Source organism: Eriocheir sinensis, chromosome 24, assembly GCF_024679095.1.
Source record: "Eriocheir sinensis breed Jianghai 21 chromosome 24, ASM2467909v1, whole genome shotgun sequence".
NCBI classification, from domain to species: Eukaryota; Metazoa; Arthropoda; class Malacostraca; order Decapoda; family Varunidae; genus Eriocheir; species Eriocheir sinensis.
Window position 1 is genome coordinate 8,449,030 of NC_066532.1, and position 22,751 is coordinate 8,471,780.

Consider the following 22,751-nt stretch of genomic DNA (forward strand, 5'->3'; position numbering starts at 1 on the left):
AGGCGTTCTGTTGCCTCCAGCCTTGAATCGTTAAGTTCCTGTAGGGTGGGTCTTCTATTAAAAGAAGTTGAGTAATGCAGAGTGGAATCATCGGCGTAAGAATGGATAGGACAGTTCGTTTTGGAAAGAAGATCATCAATGAACAACAGAAAGAGAGTGGGAGATAGGACAGAACCCTGTGGGACACCACTGTTAATATAGGTTTAGGGGAAGAACAGTGACCGTCTACCACAGCAGAAGTAGATCGGTCAGAAAGGAAACTGGAGATAAAGGTACAGAGAGAAGGATAGAAACCGTAGGAGGGTAGTTTGGAAAGCAAAGATTTGTGCCAGACCCTATCAAAAGCTTTTGATATGTCCAGCGCAATAGCAAAGGTTTCACTGAAACGGCTAAGAGATGTATGTATGTATGTAAGTGTGTATGTGTAATAATAATAATAATAATAATAATAATAATAATAATAATAATAATAATAATAATAATAATAATAATAATAATAATAATAATAATAATAATAATAATAATAATAATAATCGGTTTACTTAGCTACGGCAGCCGTCAGGCTGAAAATTTACATATAGTAGGTACATTTTAACTTCGCTAATGGGGATTTGGTGTCTGATATGTGTGGGAAGGTTAGGGCGATTGAGCTTGGGGTCGGGGAGGTAGGGGGGTGGGGGAAGTGCAGTGTGGTGATGCCGAGAGGGCGGGCAAGGTGCGGTCTCTTCAGATGACGCTGAGGTCAGGTTACGTGTAAATCCTCAGGTCAGAGGCTGGGTTCAGGTGACAGTTGACGGTGGTGGTGCAGGTGGGCAGTTTATGGGAGGTCACTCACTTACCCAGGCTTAGTAAGGAGGTGCTAATCTCCTGGAGCGGCGAGAAACAGGTAGTGGTTTCTGCCCTGCTGGTTAATGTAGCCATTGGAACAAGCGCACAGCGTTGATGAAGTTGCCGTACATCGTGTTCCAGACCAGAATGACGAGGCTGCCACACTGCATGTTACCTGAACTGACCTTCCCTTGCTGCTGGGTGACCAAGATGGTATCCTTCGGAGCTCCAGGGTGTCGGCAGGGACGCAGTGGATGACGAGGCGTTGGCGACACAGCTCTCACTATCCTTCCACCACCACTAACACAATGCACTCACTGTATGTCTATATGTCACAACATTACACAAAAGTTCTTTGGAGTAATGAGTTCCTCGAATAAATTGGACTGGCCGGGGAATGGGGAGCGAAGGAAAAGGAAAAGAGTCAACAGGCTGACCCTGTGACTGCAATGGGGAGCGCCATGTGACACGTCTTGACCCCGTAAGGGTCAGGACCGGTGTGTGTGTGTGTGTGTGTGTGTGTGTGTGTGTGTGTGTGTGTGTGTGTGTGTGTAATAATAATAATAATAATAATAATAATAATCGGTTTATTAAGAGATAGCAGCTGTTAAGCTGAAAATTTACACGTTACAAATACAATATTGAAGTACAATAAAAAGGGGAAAAGAACAATATGAAAGAGGTATCGGGGGTCTGTGGTAGACATTGGGAAAGTTGTGATGAAAATGTTTAGGGCGGGGGGGGGAAGGGGGGAGGAGGTGCGGTGGTGGAATGCAGTGCGTTTGTGCGGTAGCCTTCCGGGTGGCGAGTCAGGTGTTAAGCCCCAGGTCAACCCCGGGTCAGAAAGGATCAGGTCGCAGCTGATGGGGGGCGGGGTGCAGGTAGAGGCGGTTTCGACCGTCACTCAGTTTATGGGCATAGCGTAGATCTTCTAATCTGCATCCAACCGGCGAGACAAGAAGGGAAGAGGATGACAAGCGAGAGAGTAGGTGTGGGAACGTCTGTCGTCATGCACCTGGTCTGCACTGCCTTTTATGTTGACGGGAGTGCTGATTGCCTCACCCATGCCTCCACCTGAGTGACGAGCCTCAACACTGCACTGCACCTGAACCGACTTAACCCAGCCGGATGATGGTCGGGCTGGTGTACCTGGGAGGATCTGGGGAGTCGGCCGGATGGTATGGCCGCGGCGGCGTCACACTCGCCATTACCTCTTCAGTGTCTTAACGGCACCACAAACGCACTGCATTCACTGTCTGTTACCGCGATGAAGCTTGATGGCACAAAAATTTCTTACGGAGTTGGGATTTTGATGAAATGGGAGAGGGAGACGTAGGGGATGGGGGAGGGGAGGGGCCAACAGGCTGGCCCCTGGCTGCTCCTTTTGGAGTGCCGTGGCCCACGTCTGACCTCGGTCAGATCTGGGCCAAGTGTGTGTGGGTGTGGGTGCGTGTGTGTGTGTGTGTGTGTGTGTGTGTGTGTGTGTGTGTGTGTGTGTGTGTGTGTGTGTGTGTGTGTGTGTGTGTGTGTGTGTGTGTGTGTGTGTGTGTGTGTGTGTGTGTGTGTGTGTGTGTGTGTGTGTGTTGGTGAGATCCTTTCTGTCCCCTCCACTACTACCTCCTAAATCCCCCTTTTCCAAACCTGTGGTCGCGACCCCAAGTGGGGTCGCCAAGCGTTTTTCCTGGGGTCTCCAAGAATTCAAAATATCAAATATGGTGTTATTATATTATAATAACACATATACAACTTAACTATTAGAGTCGCGGTGATGTCTAGAGGTGCATGATTGGGGTCGCCTGGAAAAAAGGTTGGGAACCACGGACCTAAACCATGACCTGGACCAGCATTGAGGGTCTGTATCCATTCTAGCACTAAATATTTTCAATCCAACTTATCTCCTTTCATTAACATCATAAAGCTTACATTATAACTAATGAGGAATAAACTGAAAGTTCAATGTATATTTTCATCTGTTCTTCTTGTACGTCACTCACAGTATTTTTTTATCCATGATAAATATGTTTGGTTCATATTGTTTGATAACATAGGGATGACCTAACATGATCGTTTTCTCGAAAAAAAAACTAGTCATGCATATTGTGGTATCCCGTCGTTGCTCTTTTTATAACCACTTGGATGAAAATTAAAAGTCAATGACATCGAAGCTGTTACGTTTATTATTGAAAAAAAAAGTCATCTTTTGGGGCCCACGTATTGGACACTACGCTCACATGCATCATCCACTGATAAACCACGCAAGTCGCCAATAAGTAAGCAAATGTCTATATAGAGCGTCATTTGAGCAAAATAAAGGACAAAGTTTACAACTGTTTTACACTTCGTATTTATGTTTTATGCACCCGCTCATCAGCTCCAAGTCTCTAAAGCCCCTTTTCAAATCCCTGGGGTCGCGACCCCAAGTGGGGTCGCCAAGCGCTTTTCCTGGGGTCACCAAAACCTCAAAATATCAAAAATGGTATTATTATATTATAATAACACATATACAATTAAACTAGTGGGGTCGCGGTCATGTCTAGAGGTGCATGATTGGGGTCGCCTGAAAAAAGGTTGGAAACCACTGCGAGTCTAAAGCTTTCAAAGATTTTCCTGCCTCGACCACTTTCTTGTTTTCACTCTTTATGGTTCCGGTGTCACAGGGGATTTGGCACCCCAGTGGATATGACCTCCCCGAGTGGAATTCTCCAGTGATTTTGGAACCCCCCTAGGGATTTCGGCACCCCTAGTTTTACTAGGGAATATGCCCCCTCCTATTTTATCACTTTAGATTATGAAAGTTATGATAAGGGCCATTTTTTTTTCAACTAAATTTGCTGGCCACAATAAAATTAGAATTTTTGTTAATTATATTGGTTCTCGTCTACAAGACGCTGAAGCCTGGTTTTAAGAGTTTGATTAAAACGCTCATCCAAACCATTTGGTTGAGGGTGATATGCGCTGGTCACTCGATGCTTGAAACCCGTGCAAGCTTCAAGCCGATCGATCACTTGGTTGCAAAATTCTCTTGATCAGACACAACAACAAGTATTGAGCCATTTAATTCGGGTTTATAATGTTTGATGTATATATATATATATATATATATATATATATATATATATATATATATATATATATATATATATATATATATATTTTTTTTTTTTTTTTACGTTGTTGCCTATTGCGCCGGTAGGCATCTTCCCGGTGGGGCCTGATGGTCGGCCCAAGGCTTCTTCCAGGTGGGGCCTGATGGTCGGCCCAGCCCGTTCTGGCGCAGGCGTGTGTTTATAGTGGCGCCATCTTGCATTGGCTCATGCTGCCCCCCGGAACTCGTTCTTGATTCCCTTGGACGGCTTCCTCTAGAGTCCGGGTTGATGGGTGGTCTTCAGGACAGCATGTGGGTAGTTTTAAGCCACTCGGCGGTGACTGAAAAATCCGAGTGGTAGCGTGAGGATTCGAACCCGCGTCGTCCATCACGCGGCGAATGTGGGTCCAGTACGCTATCACTTCGGCCACCGCCTACCCACCAATTTGATTTGAATATTTTTAAATCAATTTTTTTAAATCAATTTTAATAATAATAAGAATAATAATGAAATTATATGTTTCAGTAGGAAATAAAAGGGGTTCTAAATTCCCATAGAGATTTCGGTACAGGGATGAAAGATTCCCTAGAGTATATGGCTCGGGGGTGCCAAAAAATGGAGGGGGATACCAAGGGGGGGTCCAAGTAACCTCAGGGATTTTGGCTCGAGGAAGCTAAATTCACTAGGGTGAATGGTTCGGGGATGCCGCGATAGGGGGAAGTCAAATTCCCTATGACACCGGCATTGCTTAGTTTTGCGGACTTCTCCAAATACTACTGGGGACTCAATGAAGTCACGCCAAAGAAATTGTAACTGCTATATTTATTAACGATAAAAAATAAAAATAAATGCCCTAGCTCACTTGCACACACTGTTACCACACGCACGTCGCCCAGAAGTGAGGAAATGTCTATTAAGAGTATCAGTTGAGCAAAAGATGAGATGAGGTTAGCCACTCTCCTAGATTTTGCATTTCTGCACATTGCCGTCCTTCATCAGCACCATGTCTCCGCACCTTTCTGGTCATCACGCTTTTTATTTCCCGCAGAACTTAGGTTCGCTGATTTCTCTGAAAAGTTATGGGGGGTTTGGTTTCTATGATTTAAATGTCCATTCACGACGGGTTCATTTGTCGCTTTCACCTTGTTGTCCGTGGTGGTATCTGGTTCTCTAGTGGTCGTGGCGGAGCGGTGAGCTGGGTTTGTGTATAGATTTTTGATCGTGGTGACGGCGGCATCATCAGGATTCCACTTACTTTCAGGGAGCGTCTGTCCAGTTTGCTGCGCCTTGTAGAAAAGAGACGTAGAAGATGCGTTGGGTGTTTGTTTAATGGATACTGACGTTGCACCGGCCTTCTCACGAATAGACGTATGCAAGGAGTGGGAGAATGACGATTTTTTATGGTCTTCTGCAGGGTAGGAAGGCTTACGGACACTAATATTAGACTTGTTTTGCAGGACAGAAGCAATAGTCTTGCTAACGCTACTCCGGGTGATGGGCACGTGCGGCTGTTCGGGATGAGTCATACTAATATAGGAGGAGTTTCTCCCTGATCCTAATGAAGACGAAGGAGAGGAGGGTGCTGGGGAAGGAGGGGAACGGTGATCATCACTCTCATTTGTGTTACGGCTTGACTCATGTGGAAAGAATGATGGGATCTGGGATGACTTGTTTGGGTTGATCGGGGAGTCGTTCTCTAAATCGTCTTCATCTACCTCTCCGCGGTAGAGTCGAGCAAGCTTTTCAAACTTCTGACCACAATCCATTCGGATGTCGAAGATCATGTCGCCCCGTGATGACCCTGAGGTAATGAGAGATTATAAAACGACAAAACTTTGACGTTGATGGAAAAATAGCCCAAAATAGTAGTTAAATTTTATTTTTATTCTAAACCGTAATGCTTTAAACTTCGTGTAGTTTTGAGAATGAAAATGAATACCGATAGTGATATTGCGTTGGGCTACAATCAACTACTTAATAAAAAAACGTATAGCTGACAATGAAAAAATGAACAGCTGCCACATGTAGACGGAAGGATACACACACACACACACACACACACACACACACACAATCACACACGCACGCACGCACGCACGTAAGCACGCAAGCACACACACACACACACACACACACACACACACACACACACACACACACACACACACACGTACACACACACACACAAACACAAACTCTCTCTCTCTCTCTCTCTCTCTCTCTCTCTCTCTCTCTCTCTCTCTCTCTCTCAGCAGCACTTACCTGAGGTCAGGGAGGAAAGTGACGCGGCAGACATCTCGTCCCCTTCCACGCTGTAGTGCCGCACGTCCTCCAGGTCCTGATGCTGCTGGTCCATCTGTTGGAAAAAAAGTAAGAGAATTATGGTTTTGTAAAAAAGGTTCCTATGCTATAACGAGCTCGAAGGAAGGAATCTCCGAGAGCCTGTAAAATGTAAATTACGATTGAAAGTAAATGGTGATGAGCTATATTGTTTAGATTGTTTATGTGTTATAAAGCACACCTATATAAATGGATAATTAAAATGATATAAAAAGAACTATCGTTTAAAACATTATGAGACATGTATTGCACCGCTATGAAAAGGACAATAAACTAGGAACACAACTGCAAGTGACACATTATATCAATATGCAACTTTAATATTTTTTTTTAATTGGAAGAGGGCACAAAAATCCATAAATTAAAGCTTAAATATCTTCGCAAAGAAATGTATATACAATTTCCAAAATAGTTAAAGTATAAAAGGGGCGTTTGACGTGGCATATTGTGATTACGTTTGAATTTTATCGAAACTGAGTATGAAAAATATTAGCAGCACTATATGTTATAGAGGTTGTGAATGACATTTTTTCTCTGACATATTTAAATGCCCATGAGCGGTAGCATTAAATGCCTTGCTTATGGACGTGTCCTGCTGCCTATATTTCGAAGCATGTGAGTCGGTTTATTCGATTATATTCCCAGTCAATTCGATATAATTATTACATACAAATGTATCTGGTATGGTTCCTGACATCTTCGCCACACACTGAGTCAGATCGCTTTGCCGCTCAACTGCAGAATATACGGCTCAGTCACGGTCAGTAACGCCATGTGCATTGTAAGGAAAGGATTTGGTGACGCGCTCCTTTCATTCTCTCAGTTTCTTTCACTTTCCATAACTCGTGCTTCTAATTACCTTAAGGGACCCAGATACCATGCCTCGAGCGATTAGTTGTTATTTTTTTATTAGCAACGGTATTTTATACTCATTTTCCACTTAATTATTTATTCTTTTTTAGTTTACCTTTTACCTTTACGCCGTTAAGCTTCTCATGCTGTTGGTTGATCACAGCCTGAGGAAGCATATAATACGTAACTGTTGTATGGCATTATACATCCATTTTTTTATACAGCAAAGGAGACAGTTCAAGGGCATACAAAAAAGAAAACAACAATGAAAAAAAAAGCCCGCTACTTACTGCTCCTAAAAAGAGTGCAGAGGAGTGGCCGAAAGAGAGGTTAATTTCAGGAGGAGAGGTATCCTGCTACCCTCCTCTTGATAGAGTTCAAGTCGTAGGCAGGAGGAAATATAGATGAAGGAAGATTGTTCCAGAGTTTACCAGCACAAGGGATGAAAGAGTGAAGATGCTGGTTAACTCTTGCATAAGGAGTTTGGACAGTATGGGGTTGAGCATGAGTAGAAAGTCGTGTGTGGCGAGGCCGCGGGAGGGGGGGAGGCATGCAATTAGCAAGTTCAGAAGAACAGTCAGCGTGAAAATATCGACAGAAGATAGAAAGAGAGGCAACATGGCGGCGGAGTTAAGTGGTAGAAGACTATCAGTAAGAGGAGGAGAGCTGATGAAACGAAGTGCCTTGAGTGGATAGGCCAGTTTGTTATGGAAAGAAGATCATTGATGAATAACAGGAAGAGAGTGGGTGATAAGACAGAGCCCTGTGGAACACCACTGTTGATAGGTTTAGGGGAAGAACAGTGACCATCTACCAATGCAGAGATAGAACGGCCAAAATGGAAACTGGAGATAAATGAACAGAGAGAGGGACAGAATCCGAAAGAGGGCAGTTTAGAAAGCAACGACTTGTGCCAGACTCTATCGAAACCTTTCGATATGTCTAGCGCAACTGAGAAAGTTTCACCGAAACGGCTAAGAGAGGATGACCAAGAATCAGTTAAGAGAGTAAGAAGATCCCCAGTAGAACGCCTCTTGCGGAACCCATACAGGCGATCGAATAGAAGGTCATAAGTGGAAAAATGCTTTTGAATCTTCCGGTTAAAGATTGCTTCAAAAGCTTTAGATAGACAGGAAAGTAAAGCTATAAGGCGGTAGTTTGAGGGATTGGAACGGTCAACCTTCTTAGGCATAGGCTGTATGAAAGCATACTTCCAGCAGGAAGGAAAGGTAGATGTTGATAGGCAGAGGCGAAAGAGTTTGACCAGGCAGGGTGTCAGCATGGAGGCACAGTTTTTAAGGACAAGAGGAGGCACTCCATCAGGTCCATAAGTCTTCTGAGAGATGAGGCCAGAGAGGGCATGGAAAACATCATTCCGAAGAATCTTAATAACAGGCATAAATTAGTCAGAGGGGGGGATTTGTAGGAGGAATATGTCCATAATCGCCCAGAGTGGAGTTGTTACAGAAAGTTTGAGCGAAGAGTTCAGCCTTAGAGATAGATGAGACAGCAGAGCTGCCGTCAGGGTTAAGGAGAGGAGGGGAAGATGAAAAAGTGAAATTGGAGGAGATATTTTTGGCTAGGTGCCAGAAGTCCCGAGAAGAGTTAGAAAAAGCAAGGTTTTAACATTTGCTATGGATGAAAGAGGTTTTGGTATGTCGAAGAATAGATTTGGCACGATTCCGGGCGGAAATGTAAAGATCATGGTTAGCAGGAGTTCGAGGGCTCTGGTACCTTTTGTGAGCTGCCTCTCTATCTTTGACAGCACGAGAACAAGCATGATTAAACCGAGGCTTTTTAGCATGAGAAGTAGAGAAAGTACGTGGAATGTATGCCTCCATTCCAGAGACAATCACCTCTGTAATGCGCTCGGCACACATATAGGCGTCTCTCTCCTGAAAGCAGTAATCATTCCACGGGAAATCGGAAAAGTACATCCTCATGTCGTCGCACCATGCTGAAGCAAAAGCCACCCACCTCTGCGATGGGTCCAGAGGATGTACAGGAGCGATAGGACAAGATATATAAATAAGGTTGTGATCGAAGGAGCCCAACGGAGAGTACAGTTTGGCAGATTAAGCAGAAGGGTTAGAGGTAAGGAAGAGGTCTAGTATGTTGGGCCTGTCTCCAAGACGGTCGGGAATACGTGTTGGGTGCTGAACCAACTGTTCTAGGTCGTTGAGGATAATAAAGTTGTGGGCTTGTTTACCAGGCTGGTCAGTGGAAGAGGATGAAAGCCGAAGCTGGTGGTGAACATTGAAATCTCCCAAGATGGAGATTTCAGCGAAGGGAGAGTGGGTCGATGTGCTCCACTTTAGAGTTCAATTAGTCAAAGAATTTTACATAGTTAGTAAAGTAAGGTGAGAGATAAACAGCCCAGCTGTATTTAGTAATAGAATGACAATGAAGTCTTAGCCAAATGGTGGAAAATTCTGAAGAGTCAAGATCGTGGGCACGAGAGCAAGTGATGTCGTTGCGAACGTAGGCGCAACATCCATCTTTGGATTGACATTTAGGATAAAAGTAGAAGGAGGGAACAGAGTAGAGATTGCTGTTAGTAGCCTCAGAAACCTGTGTTTCGGTGAGGGGGAGAAGAGATGGTGTTCCACAAAATGTAAATTAGAAAGAAGACCGTGAATGCTGCAGAAATTGATAAGAAAGAGGTTCGAGAAGTTATCAAGACACCTCTCAAGTCGGCAGCCAGAAGGGGAGGCCTCCCTGGGGGAGTTTATTATCCCCCCCGAGGCGGGGACTCCGAGCCTCTCTGTTATTGTACGCCATTTTGAATTTTGAATTTTGGGAAAAGGTGTGTGCTGTGTGAATGAAGTGTGGTGTGGATAGAGAGAGAGGAACTGTCTTTAGAGGGCATGCTGAACTACTCTATGGTGTTGATGAAGCAATAGGGAAACGGAAAGTGAGGACATGGGAAGGGTCTTTGACGGGCTTCAACACCCTCCTCACTTCCCACATATACATCACTGGGAGTGGCTTGCGCCCGTTTCGGTAGGTGCCCTCCTACTTACTCCAGTTGTACTGAAACGAAAATCTAAAATAAAGAAAATCCAATCGCGTATTCTTTTTAGATAAATAAATAAATAAATAAATAAATAAATAAATAAATAAATAAATATATATATATATATATATATATATATATATAGAGAGAGAGAGAGAGAGAGAGAGAGAGAGAGAGAGAGAGAGAGAGAGATAGTGTATTGACCACAGTTTCTATTAAATTACATAAAAAAATACGTGAAGCCTATAAATTCTCGCAAAGTGCTGTACAAATATAGAACTGTAATCTTGTAAAAAATCACATAATACACATATAAAAGAAAACACATAAAAAACAAGATAAAATCAATTAATAGTAATAACACATTAAATTATCATTGACCAACTGTAGTCCAGCTATACACTTAATCACTACGCGCCTCCAAAATACGATATTACGCCTCCATATAATACTTAAACCGGTAGCAGCGGGGACCATGTTTCTTATTGGTCTCTCCAAGCGAGAAAATGAGAAAAAATCACCCCTCACCTAAACCATTGCATAATATAGATCAAAGCATTTGTGATTAGATTATGTTTCATCTATTTTGGGAGGTATATATCATGGCACAAATTTGGCCCGTCGCTGGTACACGGGAAAGCCACAGATTTGGCCCGTCGCTGAAGCCGGAAAACTTAAAAGTAAAGAAAAATTGGTAAAGGTAGTGAAAAGGCATATTATTCATACGTACATTTGTTTTGGTGTCGGCGGCTCTTGCTCTTGCAGTATTGGGAGGTGAGCAGTGCTGCCAGCGATCCGGTTAGCGATGGTACGCTAGGTTAGCGATGGTACGTTTAATTAGCGATTAGCCCATGCATGTGAGATCAGGTCCACCACGCGTTTTTTTTTGTTTTTTGTTTTAGAACACGCAACTTTACCTAATACTTTACCCAGCCCAAACCTTCACAAAACCCTTTGGGTAAAGGTGCGTGTTCTAAAAAAAAAAAAAAAAAAAAAAAAAAAAACACGCGTGGGGGACCTGGTCTCACATACGTTGGCTAATCGCTAACCAGGCGTTGGATCGTTGACAACACTGCTCAACTCCCAATGGCCGCAGCCGACACCAAAACAAATGTATGTATATGCCTTTTCACTACCTTTACCACTTTTTCTTTACTTTTAAGTTTTTCCGCCTTCATATTATGGTTAAGGGACATGTATTTCGTCCCTTAAGTATAATATGGAGGCGTAATATCGTACTTTGGTGGCGCGTAGTGATTCTCAATAATTAAAAAAAAAAAAAAAAAAATAAGCTCAAACCGACACCACTAAACAAGCAAACAACAAGAACAGGAAAAAAAAATTCAAACACTAGTAACGTTTCACGTAACGTAAAATACAAACACATCGACGTAATACTCGTACACTGACCTAAAACTTCAATACAAAACAAATTATATCGAGACCTCATAAGACACAAATCATATAATAGATCCATTCACACAAGCTAAAATTCACGTACACAAACATAAAAATTCGTATAATAACCAATAAAACCCGATACAAAACCTCGAAATACAAACCATTCACGTAGATTAAAATACAAACTAAGATATAAGTACACAGGCATAAAAATACAACATACAACCTCAGTGTACAAACCAATACCTCCCAAAACAATTAAAAGACTATATATAAAGCAAACCAAACACTAACCTTTGCCAATTAATGTAGGCTGGTGATATAAATAATTGATATCTTCATAAAGTGCGCTTTACACTATCGCTAGTTCACTCATATGTTCTCAAAATATTGTGGATTATTAATTAAAGATTTGTGGCGTGATTGTCTGAGAATAAGTCTTGAATAGTGTTGTAGCCATACAATTGCCTAAGGTGTTGTGTGTAGGGGCAGTGCTCCAACACGTGCACCTCCGTCTGCACAAGGCCACACCAAAACAGCCGCTCCTCAAGTCGCCAAGCTGTGGCCACTTACCCGGAAGCGAGTGAATGCTATTCTTTGGGTTTCGTTGATCGAGTGTTTAGTATCGCACACTGCATGGAGGGCAAAAGTTGGGTTAATTTCAACGTATGTTTTGCGCCTTGACGAGTCACTGTTCACGATATAATATATGAATTCTTGCCTATCGGCCTCAGCGTCTCTCACGTCGCTCGTTATATATTGACTGATGAGTCTGGAGATCGATGTATTGCTGTCAAGGGCTAGTTTTATTGCAAAAGTGAGAGGGTCATCGTTCATGCTAGATCTTTCTGCCCACATTTTTTTGAAAAATTTATGTTGTTGTTCATCTGGGAAAGAGATGGGTCGCCTGTCTCTAAGTAACAAGCATGTGGACCTTCTGACCCCCAGCAGCTCCTTGAGACACCAGTTGTACAGCTTAACCATACACTTAATAGCATTGGACATTCATGATTCACCGCCGAATAGTAAAGCGGACACCAGTGCTGCATCAAATACGCGTTTCATTACCATGAATGTGATGTCGATATTTTTCCTTATAAATTATACATATTTTAGCACGTGAGGAATCTTTGATGTCGCGTGTGCCTTGACAGCAGATGTTGTGGAGCCGTCTGCCGTGAACGGTGAGCCCAAATACGTATACTTGTCGCACCATTCAACTACTAAAGCCTCTGGGCCACGACAACCCAGCGACTTTTCCATTTGACAAGTTAGTTCCCACGCTCCAAGAAGGGGGGGAAGGTTTTATTGGCGTCTTGGTGTCTTGCCGACTGACTGGGACATTCGGCCAACTAGTTGCCAGCTTGTTGTGCTAACTCTCACGACTCCAGACTCCCGTCATGACGTCGGCGCCGCATTCGGCAACAGTCTCAGGACCTCTTTCAAGACATGTCCGACCCTTTCACATCAACACCCAAGACCTCGTGTACCCTAGAGTCGTGGGTAGTCGGGCTTAGAGTCGGCACAGTGTGAACGGGGCTTAAGTCAGTCACGTATAGCGGTTTCTTATCACCCTGTTCGCAATTAATGACACAAAATTTCGTTTTAGCCAGGTTCATTTTAATTCCGTACTCGTCGCAGTATTTCTTCACAATGCTAATTTTCTGTATCATGTTGGGTCGTGTGGTAGCCACTAAAACCGTCGTCCATAAGGACCAGGACGTGAAGCCAGGACAAGAATCCTTCTATTCCTGCACCGTCCTTTATCATTTTGATGAGGTCGTTGACAAAAATAATGAATAGCTGATATGATGTGGGTGACCCCTGACGAACCATGGCTGCCAGAGCCGCCAGCATCGCTGCCAGCATTCAGTTTTTGCTAAGCATACCACTGGATATTTTGACCGCAACTTTTGGCTACTCATCCATACTTTCTTCTATAGGAGCAGTGATTAGCGGGCTTTTTTTCCTTATTTATTTTGCCCTTGAGCTTCTTCCTGTACTCTAAAAGAAAACACTCCTTCATCGCAGAACATCAATCTTGGTAAAGGTTTTCTTTTGCGTTATGTAGGGTGCTTGCGCCAGCAAATGGATATCAGTACGGCTTTCTCATCCGTACAGTGTTCAGTGAGAGTTAGTTCTTACCTATGTGAGTTGCGTTCGTTCGACTTCGTTCGTCACCGTCTATATTTACGGCTAAAGTACAACAAATTTTCTTGTTTTCAAATTTTCAAATTTCTGTCCATTGGGTGGGCGGTGGCTGAGTGGAGAGCATGACGGCGCCGCATCTAGGACGATGCGGGTGTGCGCCCCGCCCTGTGGTATACAAGCCGGAATTTTTCAGTCACTTCAGAATGTCCTAAGACTACCCACATGCTGTCCAGAAGACCACCTATCAACCCACACTCTAGATTATCTCTCACAAAGAGAGGGTCACCTTTGAGCTCCGGGGGGCAGCATGAGCCAGCAAGATGGCGCCACTATAAACACTTGCCTGCGCCACAACGTGCTGGGGCCGACCATCAGGCACCCACCAAGAAAGCCTACCTGCGCCAAAGACGGACACGTTAAAAAAAATAGTTTTTTGGTTAGAAATGATAAGATTAAGATTTATTCAATCTATTTAGATTTATTCAATTCCTAAATGCGGGGCAGTTGTGACCACAGATTTTCGCCTAGGACGGGTGATTTGAGCCAAAAATATCTGTTTTTCAAACATTTTCAATCCATAAAGAATATATATATATATATATATATATATATATATATATATATATATATATATATATATATATATATATATATATATATATATATATATATATATATATATATATTTGCCGTACCATAATGTGAAGCATACATTTAAATGTATCACGCAGTTCTATTGGGTACTCAAGGGTGCTGAGCGCATTGAACTGTTTGGAGACTGTCATGCGCACATGCTATGTCTTTCGATCTCTCAAGATGAAATACAGATTGGTTACATCTTGTAATTTTTTTTTTATCTGTTTATCTGACATGAATCTTGAATGTTGGAACAACAGGCTACCAAGAACTCGGCACTCCGGAAAACCATACAGCCATGAAAGATCCTCCAAGGAGTGATTATAAGGATGTGCTCGATATCCTTAGCTACTCCTTCAAGATTGCTATACTAAGTCCAGTGAACAAGCTCTGTTATCTGGTACAAAAATTCTGCAATTCTCAACCTCATGGACCTTGCAAAATTCAGAAGAGATCTCTAGGTGCTCACGGTACCAGAACCATGGGTGCCAACGCACAATTGATAGGCTACATAAGATAAACTGGAATAACCCAAAGAAAAATAAATCCGTAATGCAACACCATTGATCGAATTCGGGCATCTAGGGGAGTCAGGGTAATAAAATACTCAGCCACTTTTGCGCGAAATGCCTACTTCTGAGCCACTATACCTGACGCACCAGGCGTGTACTGTAGACATGATGGTAAAGGTGACCCTCTCATAATCGCGATAGCTGGATACTCTTTAATAATCCACAATGGCACACAAGGTATGTATATACATTAGAGAAACTTAAATAGGTCACCGAAAAAGTCCCGTAAAGTAACACGAATGAGTGCCACAACTGGCCTTTTAGCTCATCAGTGGCTCAGTTGGTTTGCTGCCCAGACTTTCCCTTAGATGGCCCGTGTTCGATCCCCGACACTCAGTGGGGCTATTTTATTGGATTTTATATATGCGTTATTGCAGTTTCTATAACTTAGTCTGAGTGTTAAATTTTCTTTATCGGTTAGAGCCCTATAATTTCTTGAAAATATATTCTTCCTCTCTCTCTCTCTCTCTCACCTTTACAATATTCTCCTTAATGAAGTCCTTGATGCTGAGGCCTGCAGGCATCTGGGTGGGCGGCTCGTCATTGTCCTTCTGGCAGGCGTCCTGGGCTACGTCAGGAATAGTTCCCTCGTTCTCGTCTGTGCGGATGAATTAAGATATAGGAACGCTTGACAATAATTGCCATTTTCCTTTTCGAGGAACAAAAGATTTAGCAAAGTTACATAAAAAGGTAAGTAAATATCAAAGAAATAATGCCTCATTCGAGAGCAAAAGTAGATAAAAAAAAAAAAATAGAACAGGAAGAAACTGAATGTTATTCGCTTTCTTCTTTCCACAGTAAAGGAAGCAGCTCAAGGGCAAAAATATATATAAAAAAAAGTCCACTTATCTGTGGTCCGATATAGAAAAAGGGAAAAAAAGTGAACAAAAGAGAGATCAATATTGGATGGAGAGGTGTTTTGATACTCCTCTCTTGAAAGTGGTCAAGTGGTACGGAGGAGGAAATACAGACAAAGGAAAACTATATCAGAGTTCACCAGTAGAAGAGATGAAAGAATAAAGATGCTGGTTAACTCTTGCATAGGGGATTCAGACAGTATAGGGATGATCTACGGTAGAAATATACTATACGCCTCCGTGGTCTAGTGGTCAGCGTGCCACTCCGCGGGCCCGGGCTCGAATCCCGGCTCGGACAGTCGGTGTGCAGCTCAACCAACTGTTCATCCTCCCTCTTGGGATGGTCGATAAATGGGTACCTGGGGAAACCTCGGGAAGGTAAACTGTGATAACCCGGATGTCACACTGACCCTGTTGTCCCGTGGTAATGGGCTCCCTCCCGCCACAGGCTCAAGGGCCAATGTTAAGGAGATGAGCACCGAGGCCACGCGCTGCTACAGCGTATGCTTCCAACTTTACTTTTACCTTAGAGTAAAAAATCGAGTGGAGGAAGAGGTGGCAGGAGGGGTGAGAGCATACAATTACCAAGTTCAGAGGAGCAGACAGCAAGAAAATATCAATAGAAGATAAAAAGAGAGGCAACACTGCGGCAGAATATAAGAGATAGACGACTGTCAGCATACTGATCAGTCGCTCATGATGTGCTTCATTTCTTCCTCACACGATTTAGAGGCTGAGACTGAGTGCCTGAGTGGATACCTCGGTGATATGAATAATCTCTCTCTCTCTCTCTCTCTCTCTCCCTTGAATGATGTGAATAGTTATTTTTTCGAAAAAAAATAGCATATATAGTTATTATGGATGGAATCAGTCTAATAACATTAACAGTATTAGCAAATCTTATAAAAAGATAATCGGACATGAAGAGTTATCTAATAGATAAGTTAATAAAATAATGGAGTCGGGAGAGAGGATCGAAGTAACCACGTAGGGCAACACAGCGGATGGCAGGAAGACGGGCAGCGACTCAGCACATCAAGGCCTCGCTCGTCTCCACACTCCACAGCCGGCCAGCCAGGCAGGGCTGGCGAGCGTGTCACTAAGCGCTCTTGGAATCCAACCGGTACTAGTATTGGTAATGGGTACCGTTAGGGTTCCGGTAAGCGTCTCACTCCATTGAACCACATTATAACGTATAAGTCTACTACTTCTCCGTATGGAACAAAAGGCAGTTCCACTGTACTTAGCTTTAAAATTCAACCTTTTTTTATAATTTCCTTGCTCCAGAATTTGAGATTTTTAGTTTTTTTTTATATATATATATATATATATATATATATATATATATATATATATATATATATATATATATATATATATATATATATATATATATATATATATATATATATATATATATATATATATATATATATATATATATATATATATATATATATATATATATAATTTCAGTGGAGAGGTGTCTTGTCTTAGAAAGAAGTCAAGTTATAGGCAGGAGGAAATACAGACAGAGAAGGCTGTTTCAGGATTTACCAGTCTGGGGTGAAAGAGGTAAGATGTTGGTGCTCTTGCAGGGGTTGGACAGTGTAGGGATGAGCTAAGTGGACAGTCAAGATTCTGCCAGGGCCGCAGGAAGAGATTGGGCAATACAGTTAGCAGTTCAGAAGAGCAATCCAGCGTGAAAAATTCGTGAAGAAAGAGTCCATTTGAATATGAACATCAATAAGGAGGGGACAGCTGATGATGAGACGAAGGCATGAACTCCCTCTGTCCACAGGAGGCGCTATTGTGGTGGGGCCCCACGTGAATGCATAATATTCCATACGAGGGCCGGACAACCAAGGCCCTATAAATGACATCTGTGAGGGGGGAGTAAGACTGGCGGAGACGATACAGAACGCCAACCTCGAGGAAGCTGATTCAGTAAGAGAAATGTGAAGTTTCAGTTAGTTTCGACTAAGGATGAATTTGAGGATGTCCCCAATGTTGAAAGGTGACAGCTGAAAAGGGGTTGACGAGAGTGGGGACAGGTGTTTAAAAGATTGTGTCGGTAGATGGGCAGTGGGCACAGGTTGTTGAAGGACTGGGTTCCTCTTACCCCAATGAAAATATTCTTGGTCTAGGGTTAATCGTTGGCACCAATCTAGATGTATAATTCCTGTTGAGAGGGTCTTCTGACGAAGGATTGAATAATTGCAAGTGAGTCTCGTCAACATGCGAATGGATAGGACAGTTTGTTAAAGAATGATCATTAATGAATAACAGGAAGAAGTGGGAGATAGATGAGCCCTGTGAAACACTCTGTTGATAGGTTTTGGGGAAAACGGTGACCGTCCACCGCCATGAGATAGAACAGCCGAAAAGAGCTGGGTAAAAGAAACAGAGAGAAGATAGAAACCGTTATGGGGAGCAGTTTAGAAAGCAAAAGACTTGTGCCTTGAACTCTATCAGAAGGCTTTTCCGATAGGCTGGAGTGGGTGGGAAGACACCTACCGAGGTGGGCACAAGTCCTCCCAGTGAGGTATATAAAGGGAAGCGAGGAGGGTGCCTCCAAACCGCCAAAGACCCTTCCCATGTCCTGCACTAACCGTTTCCCTATTGTCTTATCAATACCAGAGAGTAGGTCAGCATGCTCTCTAAAGACAGATCCTCTCTCTATCCACAACACACTACAATTCACACAACATACACACCTTTTCCCAAAATTCTAAATTCTAAATTGCAGACCATTACTGTGCCTCAGAGTCCCCGCCTGGGAGGACCAGAAACCTCCCCAAGGAGGGACTACCCTTCTGGCTGCCGACTTGAGAGGTGTGCTTGTTAACTCCTCGAACCTCTTTCTTATCAATTTCTGCAACATTCGCGCTCTTCGTTCTAAAATTTTCATTCTGTGGCCAGACACCACCTCTCCTCCTCTAAACCTCACCTTCTCTTCCTCACCAGAAACACAGGCCTCTGAGGCTACTGACAGAAAATATCTACTTTGTTCCTCCTACTATCTCTATCCTAGAATTTCAATCCAAAGCTGGATGTTGCGCCTACGTGCTGTAACGACATCACTTTCTCTCATGCCCATGACCTTGACTCTTCAAATTTTCCACCATCTGGCTGAGACTTCATTGTCATTCTATTGCCTAAATACATCTGTGCTGTTTATCTCTCACCTAACTCTACTAACTATGTAAAATTCTTTGACTATTTGAACTCTAAAGTGGAGCAAATCTTGACCCTCTTTCCCTTCCTTGAGAAATCTTCATCATGGGAGATTTTAATGTTCACCACCAGCTTTGGCTTTCATCCTCTTTCACTGACCAGCCTGGTGAACAAGCCTACAACTTTGCTGCTCAACGATCTAGACCAGTTGGTTCAGCACCCTACGTATTCCCGACCGTCTTGGAGACCCATTAACTTGCCCAACATACTAGACCTCTTCCTTACCTCTAACCCTTCTGTTTATTCTGTCAAACTATTTCTCTCCGTTGGGCTCCTCCGATCACAATCTTATTTCTGTTTCCTGTCCTATCGCTCCTGTACATCCTCTGGACCCAGAGGCGATGCTTTTGGCATTTGCTTTAGCTCGGTGGGACGACCTGAGGATGTGCTTTCCATTCCGTGGAATGATTACTGCTTCCAGGATAGAGACCCTCTGTGTGCCCAGCGCATCAGAGGTGATTGTCTCTCGGAATGGAGGCATACATTCCACATCACTCTCTACTCCCCATGCTAAAAACCTTGGTTTAATCACGCTTGTTCTCGATGCTGTCAAAGATAGAGGCAGCTCACAAAGGTACCAGAGCTAACGATGATCTTTACATTTCCGCCGGAATCGTACCAAATATTCTTCGACTTATCAAAAACTCCTTTATCCATGCAAATGTCAACACCTTGCTTTCTCTAATTCTCCCAGAGACTGCAACTTAAAAATATCTCCTCCAATTTCACTTCTTCCTCATTCCCGCCTCTTCTTAACCCTGATGCAACACTGCCGTCTCATCTATCTTCTAAGGCTGAACTCTTCCTCAAACTTTCTGTAACAACTCTGGACGATTCTGGGCATATTCCTCCTACTTATCCCCCCTCTCCTTCATGCCTGTTATTAAGATTCTTCCTAATGATATTTTCTATGCCCTCTCTGCACTCAACTCTCAGAAGGCTTATGGACCTGATGGAGTGCCTCCTACTGTCCTTAAAAACTGTGCTTCCGTGCTACCACCCTGCCTGGTCAAACTCTTTCGCCTCCGCCTATATCAGCAACATCTACCTTTCCTTCCTGCTGGAAGTACCTTGCCTTCATGCAACCTGTACGTAAGAAGGTGACCGTTCAATCCCTCAAACTACCGCCCTATAGCTTTACTTTCCTGTCTGTCTAAAGCTTTTGAATCAATCATTAACCGGAAGATTCAAAAGCACGTTTCCACACAACCTTCTATCTGATCGCCAGTATGGGTTCCTGAGTCGTTCAACTGGCGATCTTCTTCTCTTTTAACTGATTCTGGGTCATCCTCTCTTACCCGTTTCGGTGAAACTTTCTCTTTTGCACTTGACATATCAAAGCCTTCGCGCTAGACATATCGAAAGCCTTCGATAGAGTCTGGTACAAGTCATTGCTTTCTAAACTGCCCTCTTTCGGATTATATCCTTCTCTCTGTTCCTTTATCTCCAGCCGTTCTATCTCTGCTGTGGTAGACGGTCACTGTTCTTCCCTAAAGCTATCAACAGTGGTGTTCCACAGGGCTCTGTCCTATCACCCACTCTCTTCCTGTTATTCATCAATGATCTTTCCATAACAAACTGTCTTATCCACTCATACGCTGATGACTTTACTCTGCATTATTGAACTTCTTTCAACAGAAGACCCTCTCAACAGGAATTACAAGACACCAAACTGGAGATTGCAAAACGCTTAACTTCAGACCTTGCTATCATTTCCGACTAGGGTAAGAGGAACCTCGTGTTCTTCAACGCCTCAAAAACTCAATTTCTCCACTTATCAACCCTACTCAATCTTCCAGACTCTTATCCCCTATTCTTCGACAATATTCAACAGTCATCTTCAACACTAAACATCCTCGGTCAATCCTTAACTTCACATCTCTTCTCCTACTAAATCAGCTTCCTCGAGGTTGGGTTTTCTGTATCGTCTCTGCCAGTTCTTCTCCCCCGCACATATGCTATCCATATACAGGGGCCTTGTCCGCCCTCGTATGCGATATTCCTCTCACGTGTGTGTGTGTGTGGGGGGGCTCCATTTACACAGCTCTTTAGATGGTATGCACTGACGTCATTAAGCCCTCCCCGAACACGTGGGCCGGACGCTCTGGCCGTGTCGAGAGGTAAACAAACCCTATATCTTTGGCCGTGGACGCTGTACATACCACACCTTACCCTCATTTGCGATGGCGGAGAAGCTGCTGGTGATGTTTCGTTAGCAGACTATGTCCTTATGACATTAAACTCAAATTCTGTGGCACAATACCGTGAAAAGTGTAAAGGGAATATAGACACTTTAATATACACAAGCCCAAGGGGAAAGACATTACGACTCTGCTAGGTGGCGATCTTCCAGACTTACGCCACAGTGATATATATCAGTATTTGATAAACTTCAAAAGTAGATATAATCACAAGACTTTAAGAGCCTATAGAAGTCTGGAAGCTTACAACCTACAACTGTAGCGTACTAAGTGTAGGAATTAGCGTACTAGGTGTAGGAACTAGCCCACTAAGGGTTGGCAGGAGTAGGTAGGAAGACACCTACCGAACGGGCGTGAGCTACTCCCGGTGAGGATATATGGGAAGCGAGGAGGGTGCTGAAGCCCTTCAAAGACCCTTCCCATGTCCTCACTAACCGTTTCCCTTTTGTCTCATCAACACCAGAGAGCAGTTCAGCATGCTCTCTAAAGACAGTTCCTCTCTCTTTCTACACCACACTACATTCACAAAACACACACACCTTTTCCCAAAATTCAAAATTCAACATGGCGAAAAAAAAAATAACTGCCTCGGAGTCCCCGCCTGGGGGGGGGGGGACCATGAATTCCCCCAGGGAGGACTCCCCTTCTGGCTGCCGACTTGAGAGGTGTCCTGATAACTCCTCGAACCTCTTCCTTATCAATTTCTGCAACATTCGCGGTCTCCGTTCTAATTTTCATTCTGTGGAACACCATCTCTCCTCCTCTAAACCTCACCTTCTCTTCCTCACCGAAACAAAGGTTTCTGAGGCTACGGGCAGCAATCTCTACTCTGTTCCCTCCTACTATCTCTATCCTAAATTTCAATCCAAAGCTGGATGTTGCGCCTACGTGCGCAACGACATCACTTGCTCTCGTGCCCACGACCTTGACTCTTCTGAATTCTCCACCATCTGGCTAAGACTTCATTGTCATTCTATTACTAAATACATCTGTGCTGTTTCCCTCTCACCTAACTCTACTAACTATGTAAAACTCTTTGACTATTTGAACTCTAAAGTGGAGCGCATCTTGACCCACTCTCCCTTCGCTGAAATATCCATCTTGGGAGATTTCAATGTTCACCACCAGCTTTGGCTTTCATCCTCTTTCACTGACCAGCCTGGTGAACAAGCCTACAACTTTGCTCTCCTCAACGACCTAGAGCAGCTGGTTCAGCACCCTACTCGTATTCTCGACCGTCTTGGAGACAGGCCCAACATTCTAGACCTCTTCCTTACCTCTAATCCTTCTGCTTACTCTGTCAAACTGTTCTCTCCGTTGGCCTCCTCCGATCATAACCTTATTTCTGTATCCTGTCCTATCGCTCCTGTGCATCCTCTGGACCCACCAAGGAGGCGATGCTTCTGGCATTTTGCTTCAGCTCGGTGGGACGACCTGAGGATGTACTTTTCCGATTTCCCGTGGAATGATTACTGCTTCCAGGAGAGAGACCCCTCTGTGTGTGCTCAGCGCATCACAGAGGTGATTGTCTCTGGAATGGAGGCATACATTCCACGTACTTTCTCTACTCCTCA

General features: G+C 43.5%; 1 protein-coding gene across 1 annotated transcript in view; it reads right to left on the minus strand.

Annotated features, from left to right (window-relative positions):
- Nucleotides 1-3,983: 3,983 nt before the first annotated feature.
- LOC127003103 (uncharacterized) overlaps nt 3,984-22,751 on the minus strand; it is a 62,519-nt gene continuing 43,751 nt past the window's right edge. The window contains exons 2-4 of the mRNA XM_050869515.1: nt 15,356-15,480; nt 6,177-6,270; nt 3,984-5,715 (exon numbers count right to left, since the gene is read on the minus strand). Of these exons, the coding sequence (XP_050725472.1) occupies nt 4,910-5,715; nt 6,177-6,270; nt 15,356-15,480 (1,025 nt within the window). The 3' untranslated portion in view covers nt 3,984-4,909. The remainder of the gene's footprint in view (nt 5,716-6,176; nt 6,271-15,355; nt 15,481-22,751) is intronic.